Here is a 21,176-nt window from a genome sequence, read left to right on the forward strand (position 1 = left end):
GGAAAAACTACCTAGTTGTTCGTTTCCTGAGGGGCGCCAGGAGGATGAATCCCCCACGCCCCCCCTCGGTGCCGATTTGGGACCTGGCCACGGTCCTGGACGCACTTAAGCGTGCCCCGTTCGAACCCCTCCGAACTGTGCACCTTAAACAGCTCTCGCTCAAAACTGCTCTCTTGCTGGCTCTCGCCTCGGTCAAGAGAGTGGGCGATCTGCACGCGCTGTCTTCAAGCGCTAACTGCCTGGAGTTTGGACCTAACGACAGCAGGGTTGTCCTCAGGCCAAAACACGGGTATATTCCTAAGGTGCTCTCTACTCCTTTCAGAGCACAGGTGATATCTTTGGCCGCGCTATCGTCCCCAGCAGACGAAAGTGACGCTAATTTACTCTGCCCGGTCAGGGCACTCAGAGTATATTTGGAACGCTCTGCCCTGTTCAGACAGACAGAGCAGTTGTTCGTATGCTTTGGCGGCCGCACTAAAGGTCTGGCTGTGTCAAAGCAAAGAATATCGCGCTGGATAGTTGATGCTATAGCGCTGGCTTATGAAGCCAAGGGCCTTCAGTGCCCCTTGGGCATCAGAGCTCACTCTACGAGAGGCATGGCCTCCTCGTGGGCGTGGTCGAGTGGGATACCCATTCAAGATATTTGTGCGGCTGCAGGCTGGGCCTCACCGTCCACATTTATCAGGTTTTATAACCTACAGGTCCCCTCATTGCATTCTAACATACTGTCGGTCTAACCATCATAGGCTGGGGTGTGTACATGCTGAGCATTGTCTCCTCCCTCATAGAATCACATCTTGAAACTGATGTGGAGGATTTTTCATACATGACAGTACATGAAAATGTGCTTGTGTGTGTCTCTGGACGCCCATCGGGCCGTTCCACGTTGTCCTTTATAAAACCCGCCTTCGGCTGGCTCGTTGGATAATTACTTTGCTCAAAGGCTCAGGCTCCGGCCTCCGGCTTAATAGAAGCGAAGTCAGCACGCACGGCGTTTTACATGGCGTTCCCATAGCGTAAGCTTACGCAATAGGAGGAACCTCTCGAAAGGGAACGACTCGGTTACTAACGTAACCTCGGTTCCCTGAGAGGAGGGAACGAGTATTGCGTAATCTGCCGTGCTTGTGCTTGGTCAGTTTGCTTCAGTCGAATTGAACCTAAAGAACTCAGACGACGGGGCGCCCAATATATAGCCCTTGGCCACGCCCATCTCGGCGGGCTCTGACGCGCGTGGGCGCGAAGCACGCTCATTGGAAGCGGGTTCAGAGTCGCCCCGTCATTGGTTCGTGCAAGTTGCCGCAGCACAGCCAATGACCGAGCTGCCTCGCTCATTGCTGTATGCTGTGCAGCTGCAATGCGTTTTACATAAAGACTTCAATATTTCTCGAGAAAAGGAGTTTTCCCATAGCGTAAGCTTACGCAATACTCGTTCCCTCCTCTCAGGGAACCGAGGTTACGTTAGTAACCGAGTCGTTATCTGTTCAAACCAATTTGTCCAAAAGTATGTGGACACCCCCTTTTAATTCTCAAGTTTGACTATTTTAACTACTCGCACAGTTCTGCAGGAATGAGTCCTAAAACCCAGAAACAAGTTGACATTTTTTACTTCTAGTTCCATTGTCCTGAAGTCAAGGTTTTTTTTAATGGGTTTTGTGTTAAATGCCTAAAATAAGGTCTATGATTTACACAAGCTCTTTTTTTAACATGTCTTGAAAAAGGCGATTACTAACAACCAGAGACATTGGTTGGAAACTTCTTCAGGCTAAACAGGTAAACTCATCTACTCACCAGTCTGCTTTTATAGCCTCATTGTGTTTATACTCAAAGAGTATAGTGGTGGTGAAGTTAAAGTCATGTGATTGTGGTGTAGTTCATTTATAGCCTACCTTTAGCTTTTTACTTCTGGCGATTGCATTTAGGCTTCAGAATTAATAAAAATTGAAGAAGCGTAAACATTTATTGGCCAAAGAGCTTTATTTTCTGCAATAATCCAAAAGTCAATGGAAGAATCCTGTTGGTTTTTCTGTTGAGGGAACCAGGGTGATGCTGACTTCCGTTATGGCCTGCAAAAACTACGTCATCACTGCAGCACTCTATTATTAACAGATTAAACATCCATTCAGTCTTCTATAAAGACTTTCCAGAAGAGTGGAAACTGTTGTAAGTCCCTATTAATGCCTATGGTTTTAAAGTTAAATGTTTAACAAGCACATGTGGCTGTAGTGTTTTCTGAGATCACAGTTTTGGTCATGTAGTGTATCTTGATGTATTCAATAACCCTTCTCATTACTTCACTTACATGTTAAGGTACCAAACCAAAAAAAAAACAGAAAGAGATCAAATTGGAATTTAGATTCAGAGTGCAGCTGGTTTGTATTAGAGTCGAGTCTGGTGGAAACCTGTTAGCTGTGGAAAAAAAGGGGTGTGGAGAACATGATTACTTGTGTATAAAAATCTAAAAATACAGATGTCCAGACATCACAGGAGGCCATCCAGGGGTCATTGCTCTCCTGGTGGAGAAAACACGAAGGCTGAATGGAACGGTGCGGCCCGTGACCATAACGGCCCGTCTCAGCCAAACCCACCATCTGTCCAGAAGTGATGCAAGGCTATTAATATCACAGACAGCATGCGGTATATGAAAGCCAGGGCGTAAGGAAGCCATTATGCTGCAGATTCAGTGGTGAGGAGGAATTGATGGCCTCCAATCTTTCCTATGAAGGTGAAAACTGAAGATAAGAAGCATTGTAACAGGAGGCTGGCACAATACTTACATAAAGTACATTTCTGGCCTTGTTCATGTTGTATGTGAAAAGTCAAGTCACCTTTATTTATTACGCTTTTTTTACTATACAGATTGTTTCAATGCAGCTTTACAGTGATAACAGGAAAATAATGCAAAAAAAAAAATAGGTTCGGCTGTACAGGAAAATAGTGTCATAGTCCAGCTTATGTAAGTTCAGTGATGGTTCATTTTTGTTGTGAAAAAGTTATTAATTTAGTTCATTTATCTATACAGCCCCTGATGTCATCGTCCAGCTCAGTTCAGTTCTCATATAATGGTGTCAATACAGGCATATCAATATTATTGTTGAATATTATTGAAAAGACATTTACATTTCTTAAAGGGACAGCTGTAAAAAGGCCAGGGTCGAATAGAGGCTGGAAAATGGTTGCGTAAAACTAAATTGTATCTGTTTTGGTGCATAAAACCTTGACATTAACCTACCATTATCAGTGTACCTTAGGGAATAAAATAAAATGATATGACCTCGTTTTTTAAAATGAACTACAATTTGCGAACATTCTTGTCTCCTTTTTGTAGGGCAACACAGTTCTGCATGTGGACCTGGTTACTGGTGCTGTGAGGAGACTGGTCCTGTCTCAGGACAAGCAGGAGGAACCACAACGCAAGACTTCAAACTGGTGGAGCAACAAAGAGAGTCAGGTGGAAATCTATGTCTATAGCAGTGGTTCTCCAGAGGGGACCTTTTATTAGTGTTACATCTAATGTAGTGTCACATCCGGTAGTGAAAAATTAGCCCTAACATTATCTTAATTATTTTCAACTTTTGTATTGTTTTCATTAGCCAGGATACAAAATGTGCAAGGAGTTTGCCCACAAGAACTGGCTTCTCTTCTACAAAGAAAATGGGTAGGCTATTCTCCCTCAATCTTATGTGTGACAAGCTTACATTTTATTCTGAAACCTAGTGAGCTGTCTATGTAGGCAGCATTTTACAAAGCTAAACAGCTCATTTATTAGAGCAGTATGATTGTTCACCCTTCTGAACATTTTTGGCCAAATTGTAAGACAGCACCGCATATTTCTGGTGTGGAGAAATCAATCCCAGAATGCACTTCAGCATAAATATGTCAAAGATGTACGGAGCCCCTAAAGGGACCTTTGCAAAAAAATAAAAAATAAAGACTATCACGTGCGCACCCGAAACATATTGCGTGCGCACGCGATAGTTTCTTGTGCGCACGCGATAGTTTCTCGTGCGCACGTGATAGTTTCTCGTGCGCAGGCAACATGTTTCTCGTGCGCACGCATTACAATTTCCGGTTTGCACACTGTCATTACTATGAGGAAAACAAGAGCATGGATGTCAAAGTTTAAACTTAAAGACCAAAGTGTTATTAAACTGTTGGTTGACCAATAAATCCTTATTTTTAAGGAATTGGTTTAACAGGGATATTAATCATCTTATGAATATGTTTGATAATTATGGAAATATTTTAACATACAAACAATTTATGCGAATCCATAGTTTTCCTGTGCATTTTAAAGAATTTAATTCAGTCATTAAAGCTATTTCCCCTTTGACACTCTCCGCAGCGCAAACAGAAATACGCACTGGAGTATATGCCAAATCAGTTTCGCCAATTTGATATTATTACAGTTTCAACTGAGGCGGTGCTCTTGTTTTAGTTTGAGAGTGCTTAGCACCCCTGTAGAACAGGGCCTGCCTCTCGTGCAGCGTCCCCGTCATTTTGCGCCCTAGGCAACCGCCTATGTCGCCTATGCCATGGGTCTTTACATTAACTGATATGTTAATATACCAACCTACTAAAGTTCTAAAATCTGTTTTGTAGCTTTATAATACATTAAAAACCACCAAAAACATAGGTGGTAAAGATAGAGTCATATGTATAATCAAAGCTCATAACACATAGTTGTTTCTATAAGCTGAGGTACATGCTAATATATAAAAGTGTCAGACAGTGTCATTCACACAAATACAAAACACCATCATGGTAAATAGGACACTAAAATATTAAACTTCATAAGACCCTAATGTACATAACGGATAAGAAAGAAGATGTTATTTAAATCAATTAAAAACATCAAAAGTGAAGTGACACGGAATTCCAATGTAATATATATATATAAAAATAAATAAAATATTTAACAGTATTTTACTTTAAAATTACATGAAATGCCCCATTAGAATTTTTAAATAATTTTTAGTGTTAGTTTTTCACCATATATAGACAACAAACTTACCGTTTAACCAATTAAAAGGGGTTTTTATACCATTGTATTTTTACAGTATTTTACCGTTACAATTATGATCATTTTTACAGCGTAGGCTGTAGACTGCGAGCAGCTCTCTAGGTTTTGAAACAGAGCTCTGGTGTCCTGTTCAGGCATGGTCTACTGATTTACACTCTGCTCTACTTGGACAGGAATCAGCTGGATGTTGTTGATGTGCTGGAAGGTCAGGTTCACACCATCTCCCTCCCCATCAATCTCAAGGCTGTGTTCCTGGTGGCTGAAGACCGCTGGCTTCTTGTTGAGAGCAAGACTGACAGGTGGCAATGAAATTCATTCTGCACTTCAATGAAAGCACAAAGATTCCCTCATATTTTAGTTGCTCAGACTTTGAAAAGGGTGTTCTCCTTTTAGAGGTTATATAAGTGCATTTTCTTCAACTAAACTTTCAACTAAATGTGCTCCCATCATGTGCAGGAAGTTCCTGTTGACAAAGCCCATGCACATGGGCGCAGAGGACACGGGAGTGTGCCAGCTGCACGCCATCAGTGAAGACGCTGTTAACACTGGCTTTGGCACCAGCTCAGGTGAACAACTCTTATTAGCCAGAACGCCCAATCAGAAGTGACTCTGCGATGTTGCGTCCAATCAGGGCCGCTGAGAGCCCTTAACACTTGTCAGTCACCATCTGTCTCGCTTTGGCAAATGCGTCTGTTTCACATATGCTGTGATTGACATGAAGCCTCAGGGATTTTTGAATCTGACTTGTCAGATTCGACACTTCAGCACATGAACAAACTCGGTGTCATATTTAATGGCTTGCATCCTAAATGCGTTCTCACACAGAAGATCTATTTACTCATTTATGCTCATTGCACTCTACATTTTTACTCCAAGTGGGCACATTTTGACTTAGTTGTATTAATCAGTGTTATTTGTTAATGCTAATGTTAATTAATTAGCCCCGATGTACTTCAAGCTAAATTAAAGAACGAATTGGTGTGATGTCATTTCGAACAAAATCAGGCTAAAACAAAAGTTTGTTTCAGGAGTTTGAAACTTTGAAATTTTAAATATATCTTGTGAGCGACAGAGTGCAAACATATTCGTCTAAAATAATTCTGTATTTTCAGCTTCAGAATCATGAATATTTTTATTCTGGTGTCTTGGAGTATCACAGTAATACCGTATCTTGAGTTCAGTATCGTGTTATGTATCGAATCGTGACATGAGGGTATCGTTACACCCCTACTATATTTAGTATTCCTGGCTTGGCTAATTTGAAAGCAGAGTCACGTATCCTACTGCATTTCGAGGAGAGCTGAAGCTCTCGGGGTCGCCAGTGAGTCCTGCACGCCTCATTTGATAGAAAGTAATGCCAGTTTGTTTTTGAAGGCCTAAAATAGCTGGTGAAATTAATCGTTGCCCCTTTGTTTTATAAGGCATGAAAACAGCTCTATCTTCTGATGAACTACCCCTAGTCATTCCTCCTTCAGCGACGTGTCATTTTCTGGAGCGTGAAGAGCAGAAAGACGCTTAATAACTCATAGTATGAGTTATTGAGATGAATGCCTCTGTCATAAAGATAGAGTAATGCCTGTGCTTAGTGGGCATCGGACATCTAAAGTATCAGACATGCTTCAGCGTTTGCTCTGAAAAATGAGCATGTTTTTGATGACATCAACCGTTCCCATCAGCAGGATTGGCGTCTTAATCAAATCGAGAGTGACAGAATGTCTCTAGAAGGTCTGAATAATGACCAATTAAACTGGGGTATAAAGATGTGACAAATGTAGAGTCATGGTAGAAATGCTCTGAACCCTTTTATGGGTTTAGTGGCGAGGACACGTTATCATCTCTATGGGAAGTTATTTTAGAGTGATGATCTGACTGTCTTTGTGCTTCAGGGATGGAAAGCACAGCTCCTCAGGAGGTGTCGAATGAGCAGCTGCCCAATGAGAACCTCAGCACTGCCCTGGGGCAGAAGATCGCCTCTCCCAACCGCATCCTCTGTGACACAAACACCTATGCTAATGTTATTGTGGGATTCCCAGATCTCATGGTGGGTGACAATTGTGGCATACCCTGTAGTAAAATACACATCTGGATTCTATAGATCAATCAATCCATTTTTTTATTTATTCAAAATGAGTTACATACATTAACATGAATATCTTCTTTTATAATGGACAGGTTTTCAATTTTTGAATTAAAACATATTTTTATATTTTTGGGGGGATGGGATATAAATATATTTTATAAAAATATATTTTTTTCTTGAAAAGAAAACCTTATTAATTAGTTTGTGACTTGTGATCATTTTGCACATTTTTTGGCAATGCATATTAATGTAGAATCTTTCATTTTTAATTGAGCCTTAAAATTGAACCAGATGTCTTAAATGTAATGGTATTAAAATAATTGACATTATTATTATGTTGTAAGTCACCTAATATTTAATTGCATATGTTATTTTTCTGACAGTGATATTCATATATAATATTGATGATTCTCTTATAATAATAATAATTATAATAATAACACAGTGGCCAAAAGTGACGGTAGTTTGCCTTTTTTGTCAGATAAATACCTAAAACAAAGTTTGTGTTTTGTTTTTCCTTCGTATTTAAAATATGAAAATAAAATATATATTATATTTTCCTCATATTTTGATCATTTAATCGATCATTTAATATATATTTATATAATTTATTTTTTAAATTGATGGTTACACAATTGTTTTTTGTTTTTTTTTGTCAACAGGTTAATGTTATGATTTTTACTTTTCATTATCATGGATAGTCGTATGTGGCATTGACTCCTATATAGCCTGTTTTGCATTGTGTTTCCACAGTCCCCAAACGAGGTGTACAGCTTTAAGAGATCTTCGCCCATAACAGAGGGTCGAGGGCCTGATATGTTTTTCGGGTCAAATAAGCGAACAGGGCCCGCAAAGAGGATGAACTGTGTCTGTCTGTTAGATGCCAATCAAGTGGTTCGAGCGCTGCCTCCTACACAAGTCCCACTGACTGAGGTCTACCCTAAAGGTAAAGCATTGACAAATGCACTTATCATATGAAAATAGAAATGCAATTGTCATTAATGATGATACTGATGGTATGGATTCACCAACAGATGTCACACCACCCATGGCGGCTGCTTACCTGGAAGTGACAGACCTGAACTCTAAGAAGCTCAAATACATTCCAGTCCCAAGGTACGGAGTAAGACTCCTTTCATGAAACTGTAGCTCCCTCTTCTGTTCAGCTGATTAGACACTGGGCACATTCAAGTGACCGAGTTTGTATTTGCAATGCATATTATTAAGTATAAATTAAAGGGATAGTTCACTTTGAAATTAATTTGTGGTATGTTTTAGCTTACCTCAAGGGCATCCAAGATGTAGGTGTCTTTGTTTCCGCAGTAGTTTCAATTTTGATATTTTTAGGTCAAACCGTTCTTGTCTGTCAGTGATATAATGCAGGTCTATGGTCACCACCTCAAAGAGCATGCACAGAGAAGTCCAATTTAAACATGATTTAATGACTCGTAAATGTAAGTACACATTGATGGCCTAAGACACGAAACGAGCGGTTTGTGTGAGAAAACGAACAGTATTTATATCGTTTTTACCTCTTGTAAACACAGCCACGTCCAAGTGATCTGAGGGCGCGAGCGCTTCGGTTTTTTCCGGAGAGCGCCGGAAGTGATCTCTCGCGCGTCTACGTCACTCATTGTTTACACAGAACAGAGATTGTAGGTAAGACGGCTAATTAAAATGGTACTAATTTGCGCTTATCCGGGATGTTTAAACCGTCGTAAAATAAAAAAATAAAATAAAATAAAACAATTGTATGAGTGACGTACACGCGCGAGATATCACTTCCAGCGCTTTCTGGAAAAGACGAAGCGCCGGCGCCCTCAGATCACTTGGACCTGGCTGTGTTTACAAGAGGTAAAAACGATATAAATACTGTTCATTTTCTCACACAAACTGCTCGTTTCGTGTCTTAGGCCAGGCCCATCAATGTGTACTTACATTTACGAGTCATTAAATCATGTTTAATTTGGACTTCTCTGTGCATGCTCTTTGAGGAAGTGACCATAGACCTGCATTATATCACTGACAGACAAGAACGGTTTGACCTAAAAATATCAAAATTGAAACTACTGCGGAAACAAAGACACCTACATCTTGGATGCCTCCTTGAGGTAAGCTAAAACATACCAAAAATTAATTTCAAAGTGAACTATCCCTTTAAGAATTTCTTTAACCCTCTGGGGTCCTTCATTTCAGAGTCACACTCAGGACCTTCGGGTCCAAATGGGCCGGAAGGGTGGGATTAATATTTATTTAAAAAAAATCATCTTTTTTTTTTTTACTTGTTTTTTATAATATTTTTTCTTTTCTTTTTTGGTGTTTTGAGATAATTTCAAAAATAAAAATGATTTATAATTAATATTAATGCAATAATTATGACCCATTTTTTCCCCATTGAATATAATAGAAATTTAAAAAAAATATTTGTATTTATTTATTTATTTTTTAAAGCTGTATTTCATTTTAGAGTCAAGCCTAGGCCTCATGAAAGCAATTTTTGAAATGAGATGGATGCCATCTGGTGGACAAACTGAGCATTTTAAAAATTCAAAACCCATATGTAATCTGAATTTATTAGTGTGTATGTGTATAAAAGTGTGTTTGTGTGTGTGTGTGTGTGTGTGTGTGTGTGTGTGTGGATGTGTCTGTTTTGCACTCTTGATGTTTTATAGATTCACCCCTTCACTGTTGTGTGCTTTTTTTCTGGATCGTGGCTGATTTGTTGATTGTACGCACAAAATAACTCTGTATTTTCACATTTTTGCCAATTTCCCATTCATTTCCTATGGCGGGTCCATTTGGACCCGAAGGTCCTGAGTGTGACTATTTTTTTTACAACCACTTAGACTATTCAAATCCTGTCCCCAATTTTTTGGGGTGTTCATATACCAAGTACCAACAAAGTCACCAAATTTCGGACCATTCCGATAAAGCAATGATTTAAAAAAAAAAAATATTTAAATGCTTCGGGTCCATTTGGGCCGAAGGACCCCAGAGGGTTAAATCAAAACCTTTCCCAAATGTAAATGTTAAATGATGTAATGGTATTAACGTCATTTATGTTATTATATTATTGTTTTAAGTAGTATTGAATATTTTTGCATAAATTATTTCCTCACAGTGGCCCTCATTTATCATTCTTGCATAGAAACGGGCGTATATGTTGGCGTAAGATTATGCTTACACTCCTCTCACCGCCTGATTTATGAAGCTGTGCGTACCTTTGAAATCCAGGTGTACGCAATACCTGCCCTTGATAAATCCCACGGCTGAAAACGATCGTCATCAGAATAACACGCCCAAGTCTCCGCTTCCCCCACGCCCTTATTTTACGCCATGGACACACGGAAGACGGCAAAGAAGAGAAACTTCTCTGACGTGGAGCCGAAATGACCTATCACAATGCAATATTTTACAGCACGTCTTCTGAATTAGCATTCAATTTCGAATCACGTTACATGTATTGGGGTGTATGGGATGATGATGATGTGATGTGGAGTAGGCCTACCATTCATTCACATTAATAATTGCATGACAATTTGTAATATGCTTCTTATTATTAGTATGATTTGTATTATTAATGACGCTTATTGTTATTTAGAAGAAGAATGTCATTATTATTATTTGTATTATTATTATTATTTAAAAGAAGAAGAATGTATTTTTTATTATTTTGTCAGTCTGAATTATTTGTTGGTCATTGAAAGCCTTTCGTTACCGAACCCAGTCCGTGCGCACCTGCCGGGGATAGGCCTAACCATGAAACGTCAGGGTAAAGCGCACAGGCTCGCAACTGAAGGAATACATATGCTTATAAATCAAATGCTTTGGTAAAGTCACACAAATTAAACATTGAAGTCCATGTTGCACAAAAATAAACACTGAAGTAAATAATTACTATGTTTTTGTTTTTTTGTTTTACAGTGGGTCATAATATATCATATCTTTTAGTTTGTCAGTGCATTTTATGGTGTTAGGAATTGTTTTTCTGCGCATTTCCACACTAACTCAAAACGTGCGTACATGTACACCACCTCCTGAGCTGGCGTAGGATTTGAGCGTGCCATACGCCAACGTCCATATTGATAAATTTCAAAGTCACCGTGGTTTTGGGTGTACGCCAGGTGTACGCTGGAAATTTGGTGTACGCACTTTTGATAAATGAGGGCCAGTGAAACCAGAAGCAGTCTACAATATAGGGAATTGTGTAATGCAAATTGCATTAAGCATATTTTTTAAATGTGATATGTGAATGGCGAGTCTTCCAGTGGTTCTGATCAGTGTCTGTCATGCTGATGTGTTCAGGAGCAGCTCGATGTCTCCTTACACTGTGTGGATCTCTAAGATCTCAGACACAGATGTGGTGATGGCTCCTCTGGGCTCTGGTGGGGTGGTGACTGTCGACATGGGAGGCTACGTTAGAGTGTGGGAAACCGGCCTCGACAACCTGCAGCGCTCTCTGCTGGAGTGGAGGAACATGATCGGGTCAGAGGATGGCAGGCCAATCCAGGTAGGACCTTTAGGGAGAATCTCACTGAACATGAACAGGTAAAAAAAAAAAAAGAGAAAAGATATTTTGCTTAGTAATGCAGTCTATTTTAGGAGCATTAAGACTGATGAATTGTGACATATTTTATTGCTGTGGTATGTCCATTTTTTTTTTTTTTTTTTTTTTTTTTGAGAAACCTGTTTGAAGTCAATTCAGCATATTTTTGTTTGTTGTTTTGTTTGTTTAGTTTTTTTCTGTTTACAGTTTTTTGTCTTGTTTTGTTTTTGTCTTTTTTGTCTTGCTTTCTTTTTGATGCCTCCTTTGCTGCAGGAATTACACTTTGATTTCTGAACTCTCTTATTAGTCCCAAACATTCTTTAAAATGTGCAGTTCTCTCTCTTACCACATGGTGGCGGACTTAGATAAGACATTTCCTTGTAAAATTGCTAAACAAAAAGAAAAGTTTTATTTAGCATTGTGAAATAAGATATTTAGAAGATATTCATTTTATATCCAAAATGATCCATTTTATGTTTTTGTTTTTCATCGGACTACTACATCTTTATGCACATAACTCAACGTTTTTGCTTGATATTTAGTTGCGGGTTCTGCTATTGAGTATTTCATGACTTCAGGATCAGTTGTCTGCAGTTTTACTGATGATGATCATGCACACACTTGAGATGAAAGCATGTAAAGACTGAGATTTTTGTTTATTTTATGTTGCAGTTTGTACTCTCCACATTAACTCTTTGCTTATTTAGAGATACAAGCTGCTAAACCTGAGTACTTTCAGTGGAAGGCTCCTTCATGGCAGTGCTCCAATGCTCCGCCGTGTGACACACAGATAGTCTTTATAGACAGTGGAGTAAAAACATCCAGTCACAGGAGATAAGGACACACTATGGAGAGAACTGACCTAAAGTATAGTGGATTTCTATCATTCACAGTTGGACATATCATAAATAAGAGGCAAAATATATATGACAACATTGGTTTGGTAGACACTGTTTGTTTATTGGTTGTTCTACATGACACATCTGTTGACTGAGGGTTACTAAAAATGACCAGACATTAATATGTCTGTGGTCTCCCTTTTTCCCCCTTCAAAATAGCACCAAACAGCTTAATCTGTTGCCGTCCTTGCATGTTGTTTATACCAATAAGACTCAAAAATGTCTTCAAAAGTGCTTCTAAAATAACTGCTGGATTCAATATACACAGATAAACTATTTAGCAGATTCACTCCATCATTTAAATGCGGCTGTGGGCTGCAGTGTAAGGCATTACAAGTAACGTGAGTTATGTAATCTGATTACTTTTTTCCAAATAACTAGTAAAGTAACACATTACTTTTAAACTAAATATCTGAGTAACTTTTTCAAATAAGTAACGCAAGTTACATTCTTCTTCCATTTATTGACTGACAGCTCCCCTGAGGCGTTGTGTGCGCTGTGTGAAACATGATGTTATTGTTGTTCTAGACTAAATATGAGCAGGCATTTACTCATCTCATTTGCACAAAAACAGATTCAGATTTCCTTAAAAATTCATAAAAACTGTGAAATGCAAACTTGACATACATAACTCAAATATACTTTATGTATGTAATCTCACTTTATTATGTCTTTGCTGCTGACCTTCGATGATCCAATTAACATCACATTTGTGATGCTGTGTTGTTTTTCTTGTTGTTTTTTGTAAGAGTGTTGAAATTTCTTTTCATGCTCAAAGTTTGAGTTGTGCCCTGAAGTTCCCAAAAGTGGAACTTTTTTTTTTTTTTAGCAAGCAAGCAAGCAAGCCCAGCCCAGGTGAGGAAAACGAATGCAAAAGTAACATAAACCTTTTTTTTTTTTTTTACTTTTTCATAAAAACACAATTAGTTACTTTTTTAGGGAGTAATGCAATATTGTAATGCATTACTTTTAAAAGTAACTTTCCCCCACACTAGCTTGGCTGTATGTGTCATAAATATCAAAATCTTAATATTGACCAGTTTGGTATGCGTTTGATGTGTGTGTCTGTGTAGAGTGTTTGTCTGAAAGTTCACACACTTCCTGTTCTTCCACACAGGTACACCAAGAGCCTCTTAACCGTCAGGCTTTTTCTCTCACACTGGCTCTCTTCGAGCCTCCTTATTTTTACATCAAATATTTGCCCAAATGGTCACGATCTTGACCTTTCTTTGCAGCTCTTTGAATGGCCTGTGTGAGTTTGTTCAGTTGAATATCGCTCATGTGAGAGTCCTCACTGGTTTGCCCCTTAGTTGCCCCAGTGAAGGAGGGAGATATATAGTTTACAAACAAAGAGGAAAGAAAAGCATGGTGTTTCATAAGGGTTTATCATGAAGCTCAAGACTGTGTTATCTTGCTGTTGGTCTGGGGTTTTCCTTAACGGCCTGACAGCAGTGTCCTCACACCCTTCACCCCACCTCAGTCTTCACATCACAAACACACACTCTCTCTCCATCACGCTTCTTCTTGCCCCATACATACAGTCGACAGAGCAGGTCCTGCCCACCTGTAGGGGGAAAACAAATTCTGTTCGCTTCTGTGGGGGAAATTAGTATACGTGGAGTCATGAATATGCTAATTTGCCCCGCCTCCATTCAAGTGGATGTATCAGAATGGTAATGCGTTTTATGTATCGCTTTCTACAACGTCGGACACATAACAGTAATTGATGTTATCAAACTGCTAATAATGTGTTGCTAATGTTACACAAACCATGTTCCTGTTCACCATCTCAGAGTCAGACATCTTGGACAGAAGATGCCTTCTGAATATCTGAATTCTTAGAAACGCTTTGAACATCATAGAAAGTCTGTGGAGAAAAGCCCCGTCCTGCACGTTTACTGGATTGGTCACATGTTTGGAACAGTAGGAAACCGCTTTTTTGAGACTGTCTTTGGTAACTTGCAGTTTTAAGGGGAAAAATAATGATAGTGTTGACTGATGAATTTTCAAATGGTGTGTCTGAAAGCATATTAAAAACACCACATAGACATATAAACTTGATTTTCATCACTTTAACAAAATTTGGTACATATATTTAAAAAGTTAAAATATGAATTCATTATTCAATTACACATACATTGTTTTATTAATTTATATTCAACACAAGCAGTCTTCAGTTTTAAATTAAGGTCTTATTTTAGCAAGTCATCATTTAACTTTTATTAAATTGAAAAAAATGCAATTCTGTGTATTTAATAATAATTGCATTTAATTGTTTTATTTATTTAGTATTGCTTTAAGACATTTCAGAAATGTCTCTTCATTTTCTCTATAGAAATGAATGTGTAATATTGTAACCAGGATTTGCGTCTCCTCACTCTAATTCAGTGTTGCTGACTTTAGCTGTTCCACAAACATAATACACTGAGGGCATCTTGTAGCAGCTGGGTGTATTAGACAAGCAGGACGTCCTGGATTAGAGGAGCAACAGTGACCTCCTCACTTTGTCTCGTTCTGCTGTCAAATGTTGATCAAACCCCCCAGTTTGAGGGTCAAACCTCCAGATAAACGAAACAGAACAGTGCACTGAATGAGTATTAATGCGTGTTTATTCAGATGACACTGGTTCAAGTCTGGCCTGCAACTTTCTTGTAATTTATGTTTCTTGGTCTCGACATCTAATCAGTGTTATATGATCTTCAGTCTTACTGTGCTTGCTTATCATGAGCATTCATCCTGGGTTCATCCAGGATTTTTATTTTGGTCCGGGTCTGGAAGATTTCCAGTGCTAAAGCTGTTCTTTCATGTATTTGGCCTGGTCTTCAAATATGAGATCTTCTCTGTTAAAACTGTTACTGTAGAGAGTGATGGAAACATTCCCAGACTCCAGCTGGCAGAGAGTCTTCTCTTCTAGGATCTGTGCCACCTCCTCATTCTCTCAGTCTGTCGACCGTCTCATTCCCTTGCTTCATTTTGTTACTCTCCCTCAGGTCCTTTATTTCTCCCTCCATCATAGTGCTCATATTTTCTGCTCTCTCACACTGTTTCAATCGTCTGTGTGTCACGGCCTCAGTCGGAGGCCTATTGTGCAGCATTCCTGTTCCCAGAGGGAGTGAGCACTCAGTGAGTTAGCTAGTGTTGTCTCCCCCCTCTGTGTGTTAATCAGCTCATGCATTACCCACAATCCCCCGATTCTCTTTACATGAGTTATGAGAAGCCCTCTGACAGTGATTCAGTTTCTCCTGCTGATGCTGGCAACATGGCTTTCAGTTACATTACATTATTACAATGTGAAACATCACATTCCTCTGAGCTTGTTGATAGAAAGCACATTGTAAACATCAGGCAGGATACGCTCATTAAACGAATTTGATTGAACTCATTGTCTATGGAGAACAGCAGTGACCGCCCTTTTTTTTGTTTTTGTTTTTTGTGAAAATTCTGTCGTCATTTATTCACCCTCAAGTTGTTCCAAACCTGTATGAGTTTTTTTGTCTGTTGAACACAAAAGAAGATATTTTGAAGAATGTTGGCAACCAGACAGGTGACGGTAGCCCTTGACTTCCATAGATTTGTTTTTCTTCTTTTTTTTTCAATGGCTGCCGCCAACTTTCTGGTTACCATACAGGTTTGGAACAACACAGGGGTGAGTAAATGATGACAGAATTTTCCTTTTTGGGTGAACTAACCTTTTAAGTGTAAAAGGCATATAATGTATTTTATATATTTGTAAAGGACAGAATTTTGAGTAAAATGGATAATTCAGTGTACAAGTTTAAAATGCATATATTTAGTGTGAAAGTGTAAAATTCATATATTTGTAAAATGCATATATGTATAAAAGTGTAAAATGTGTATATGGCCAGATTTACTAACAGCTTCCGCCAGTGCAAACACTCTTTTGGCTTTGAAAAACTACTGTCAGGATTTACTAAAGACACGCAATGAAAAATTAGCGCTGAAAAAGGCATAAATAGGGTTATTTTTGCAGCTGATCTTATTGCTTATGCATTTGTTGGAGTTTCCCTTTCAGACACAAAATTTATGGGAGGAGAGTATTTCAATGAATCATGCATGGTGATTTACTAAGGTTTGCGCTGGTCAATTTACTGGTATTTGCCCCATTATTTAACACCTGAAAAAAAGCATGTTTTAAACCAGACCCTAATTTGCGCTGTTCTTGGTAGATTGTGTTGATCATCATGGAAATGATCCGGCTGCGTCTGTGTTCTTTAATTTGCACATTGTCAGTAGATCACGCACAGAACTCCCATCTGTGCTTTTATGGAATTGCGCCCTCACGCGTATTTGACACTTTTTAGTAAACCTGGCCCTTGGTGTAAAATTCATATATTTGTCAAATGCATATATTTATGAAAGTGTAAAATGTGTATATTTAGTGTCAAATTCATATGTTTAGTGTAGAATTTATATATTTAGTTTATTGCAGGCTATATAAGTTTAGTTTTATGAAGGAGAATATGTGACCATCTGTTCACACCTGATCTACAAAATCATGTTGCTACATATAAACCGAACCACAGCTCCTTAACCTTTTGAAAGAGTCTATTATGACTTCATACCAAGCTGTCAATCATTTTGCCACGATATCTGAGAACAGCACATCACAACTTTCCATAATTAAATGTCCTGGATTAGAGTGAATGTCTGTTTTTTTCCACTCTTATGTCAGAGATCTGGAATTTTGTTTTTGTACCTGTACAAGTGTGTATGTATATACGATATATTTTTCTAGGCAGTGAGGTCCTGTGTCCACTAAGTTGGATGCACATCATTCTGACCACACATGACGGACAGTGTTCAGTCATGCGAGGAATGTGTGTTCCTGACGTCAGCGCTGCTCACTGATCCTGCTCCATACATGTCCGTCTGTCTGCATGTATGGATGTATTTATAAAGTGATCAGTGTAGCAGATGTGTGCAGTATCAGTGATGCAGAATATAGATATGATGTGTGTCAGGCGGGAAATGAGTGGACGCTTTGACTCACCCCTTACACACAAATCACAAACCATACAGTCACGACGAGAGAGACACCACTGCTGAAAACATCCATCATCTAATACTGTCTCAAACCTGATACAGTGTTAGTAATAAACTATTAAAGACCTAATACGTTATAAGTAAAAAAAACTTAATAATGAATAAACCCGCCCAATCTGGCAACACTGACTGTTTTTCGCATAATATATAGTAGGGAAGTATTTGATTTCGTCCCTTGCTTCGTTCCTGAATGAATCGGCCATTTGAACAAATCATTTGAATGAATGACTGAATGACTCGCTCACTTGCCTCCACCTACTGCCGGTTTTAGTTTCATATTTGGAGTATTCATTTTTTAATCATTGCATATTTCAATATTCAATAAAAAAATAAAATAAACATGAATACTCATTTAAAAACCATTAATCTCACAGCATTATTTATGCAATTCTAATTGTTGTGTAAATGCTTTAATGAGTTGCATAATACAGTATACCTAAATGTCACTTAACATGCAGCTTCTGAAACAAATATGTTTGAAAAAGTTTGAGTAATAAATTCTATGTTGAATCAAAATATTACTTTCTAAAGCTTACTTTTTTATATATCTATTTTTTTTTTCTCATGTAACAATAATGACTTGAAATGATCTTTTGGGGCTAATTTCTCAGCCCAAATTGATGTGTGATTAATTTGCGACTAATTTGATTAAATAATTGGCATATCATGTATTAAATTAGATAAAAAATGTAATCAATATTATATCAAAATTTGAAGTGGATCAAAACCTTTCATCAAAGTTATACATGAATTTGGAACAATACCTGTTCTTGGCTTAGGACAACTTTGATGAGTTTTTTTTATCCACTTCAAATGTTGACTACTGTATATATATATGGATATACTGTCGCAAAATTAGTTGTTCAGGGAAGAAGGAGGCTGGAACCCGCAAACGTTCAAAAACACTTTAATCATATAAAATAAACAAACAGCAAAACGAAAGTAAAGCGGCAGCCCCTCACAGACGACTGCCGCATATAAACATAATAAAACATAAACAAAACACAACGTAAAGTCCAGGCCTGGTCCTCTCTCATCCTTCACTGTCATCACTCCTCCTTTTATCCATCCGGAGCTTCTCCGTGAGATACTCGAGACTGGTGTGACACACAGGTGACACTCATTAGCAATGGCCTGGCTCTGTTCCCACGGCTCTCGTCTCCGCCCTGCTTGACACATATACATTTTTACTCTTTCTAATTTTACTGTCAGGACATTTAATGCTAACTGAGGCCTGTAGAGTCTGAGTCTGCATGTTTTTTCTACTTGTGAATTATTGTCCTCGCTGTACAATGATGGACTTCAACTTGTTTGGAAATGGCCTTGTAACCCTTCTTAGATTGATTGGCAGCAACAATTGCTTCTTTAAGACCATTGCTGATGTTTTTCCTCCTTGGCGTTGTGTTAACACACACCTGGATGCTCTACAACCGTAAACTGCCAAAACGTCTGTTTTTATAGAAGTGGTTACACTTGCTGATGATCAGTTAATCAAAGACATTTGATTAGCAGTGACTGACTGCTACGTACCCTCTTAATTCCTATGGAAACAGTAAGGGTGTACTTCACATATGGCTACTCAGTTTTGGCCTAGTTTTTGTGGAATAAACTATGAGACGGTTTAATATGTCTTATGTTGTTCATCTGAGGTTGTATTTATCTAATTTTAAGATCTGCCAAAGACCAGATGATTTTTTTATGTCCTGACACGTAAAACCATAGAATTCAAAAGGGTGTTCTTTCTTTTTCACATGACTATATATTTTTATATTATATATGTATATATACACTCACCTAAAGGATGAGGAATACCTGTTCAATTTCTCATTAATGCAATTATCTAATCAACCAATCACATGGCAGTTGCTTCAATGCATTTAGGGGTGTGGTCCTGGTCAAGACAATCTCCTGAACTCCAAACTGAATGTCAGAATGGGAAAGAAAGGTGATTTAAGCAATTTTGAGCGTGGCATGGTTGTTGGTGCCAGACGGGCCGGTCTGAGTATTTCACAATCTGTGAAAAGGGAAAAACATCCAGTATGCGGCAGTCCTGTGGGCAAAAATGCCTTGTTGGTGCTAGAGGTCAGAGGAGAATGGGCCGACTGATTCAAGCTGATAGAAGAGCAACTTTGACTGATGTAACCACTCTTTACAACCGATGTATGCAGCAAAGCATTTGTGAAGCCACAACACGCACAACCTTGAGGCGGATGGGCTACAACAGCAGAAGACCCCACCGGGTACCACTCATCTCCACTACAAATAGGAAAAAGAGGCTAAAATTTGCAAGAGCTCACCAAAATTGGACAGTTGAAGACTGGAAAAATGTTGCCTGGTCTGATGAGTCTCGATTTCTGTTGAGACATTCAGATGGTAGAGTCAGAATTTGGCGTAAACCAAATGAGAACATGGATCCATCATGCCTTGTTACCACTGTGCAGGCTGGTGGTGGTGGTGTAATGGTGTGGGGGATGTTTTCTTGGCACACTTTAGGCCCCTTAGTGCCAATTGGGCATCGTTTAAATGCCACGGCCTACCTGAGCATTGTTTCTGACCATGTCCATCCCTTTATGGCCACCATGTACCCATCCTCTGATGGCTACTTCCAGCAGGATAATGCACCATGTCACAAAGCTTGTATCATTTCAAATTGGTTTCTTGAACATGACAATGAGTTCACTGTACTAAAATGGCACCCACAGTCACCAGATCTCAACCCAATAGAGCATCTTTGGGATGTGGTGGAACGGGAGCTTCGTGCCCTGGATGTGCATCCCACAAATCTCCATCAACTGCAAGATGCTATCCTATCAATATGGGCCAACATTTCTAAAGAATGCTTTCAGCACCTTGTTGAATCAATGCCACGTAGAATTAATGCAGTTCTGAAGGCGAAAGGGGGTCAAACACAGTTTTAGTATGGTGTTCCTAATAATCCTTTAGGTGAGTGTATATAGATTTATTTTTTTACATTACTGTAAAAACATTCAAATTGTGAAATACTATTACTTTTTGAAATATCTGTTTTCTTTTTTAATATATTTTAAAATGTCATATATAGTCTTCAGTCACATGGTCGTTCATAAATCATTCTTTATGCTGATTTGGTGCTTAAGGGACATTTCTTAAAATGATCAATGTTTAAAACATTGTGCTGCTCTGCTGCTTAACATTTTTTATATACATTTTAGGGTCTTTTACTGTCATTTTTGATCAATGTATCCTTGCTGAATAGAAGTATTGATTTCTTTAAAAAATATATATATATATATATATATATATATATATATAAAGTTTACAAAAAACGCACAATAATTGCTAGAATAAAAATAAAGTTTGAATGGAGTCTGAATCAGAAGTGTTAAAGGTTTAGAGTGTCTACAGAATGTTAAGATTAGAAGTGTAGATCACCATGTAAGTGTGTGATATGCATGTGTATGTGTGAGGTATAACAGTATAATGTATCTGGAGCTGGTCATGTGATCGAGGCCTCAGTCTGACCAGGGCGAATTTGACCAGTGTTTTATGTAGGAATTTAATCAGCTCCGTAAATGAAGGAAGAAATGC

At 38.5% G+C, this 21,176-nt stretch overlaps 1 protein-coding gene across 1 annotated transcript in view; it reads left to right on the forward strand.

The window, feature by feature from the left end:
• The window catches only part of vwa8 (von Willebrand factor A domain containing 8), a 120,221-nt gene that overhangs the window by 67,278 nt on the left and 31,767 nt on the right, over positions 1-21,176 (forward strand). Inside the window, exons 30-37 of the mRNA XM_056252183.1 lie at positions 3,326-3,448; positions 3,591-3,655; positions 5,194-5,319; positions 5,477-5,586; positions 6,907-7,061; positions 7,854-8,046; positions 8,135-8,216; positions 11,406-11,610. Coding sequence (XP_056108158.1) covers positions 3,326-3,448; positions 3,591-3,655; positions 5,194-5,319; positions 5,477-5,586; positions 6,907-7,061; positions 7,854-8,046; positions 8,135-8,216; positions 11,406-11,610 — 1,059 coding nt within the window. The remainder of the gene's footprint in view (positions 1-3,325; positions 3,449-3,590; positions 3,656-5,193; positions 5,320-5,476; positions 5,587-6,906; positions 7,062-7,853; positions 8,047-8,134; positions 8,217-11,405; positions 11,611-21,176) is intronic.

This window comes from Rhinichthys klamathensis, unplaced genomic scaffold (assembly GCF_029890125.1).
Source record: "Rhinichthys klamathensis goyatoka isolate OS25496 unplaced genomic scaffold, OSU_Roscu_1.1 h1tg000093l_1, whole genome shotgun sequence".
NCBI classification, from domain to species: Eukaryota; Metazoa; Chordata; class Actinopteri; order Cypriniformes; family Leuciscidae; genus Rhinichthys; species Rhinichthys klamathensis.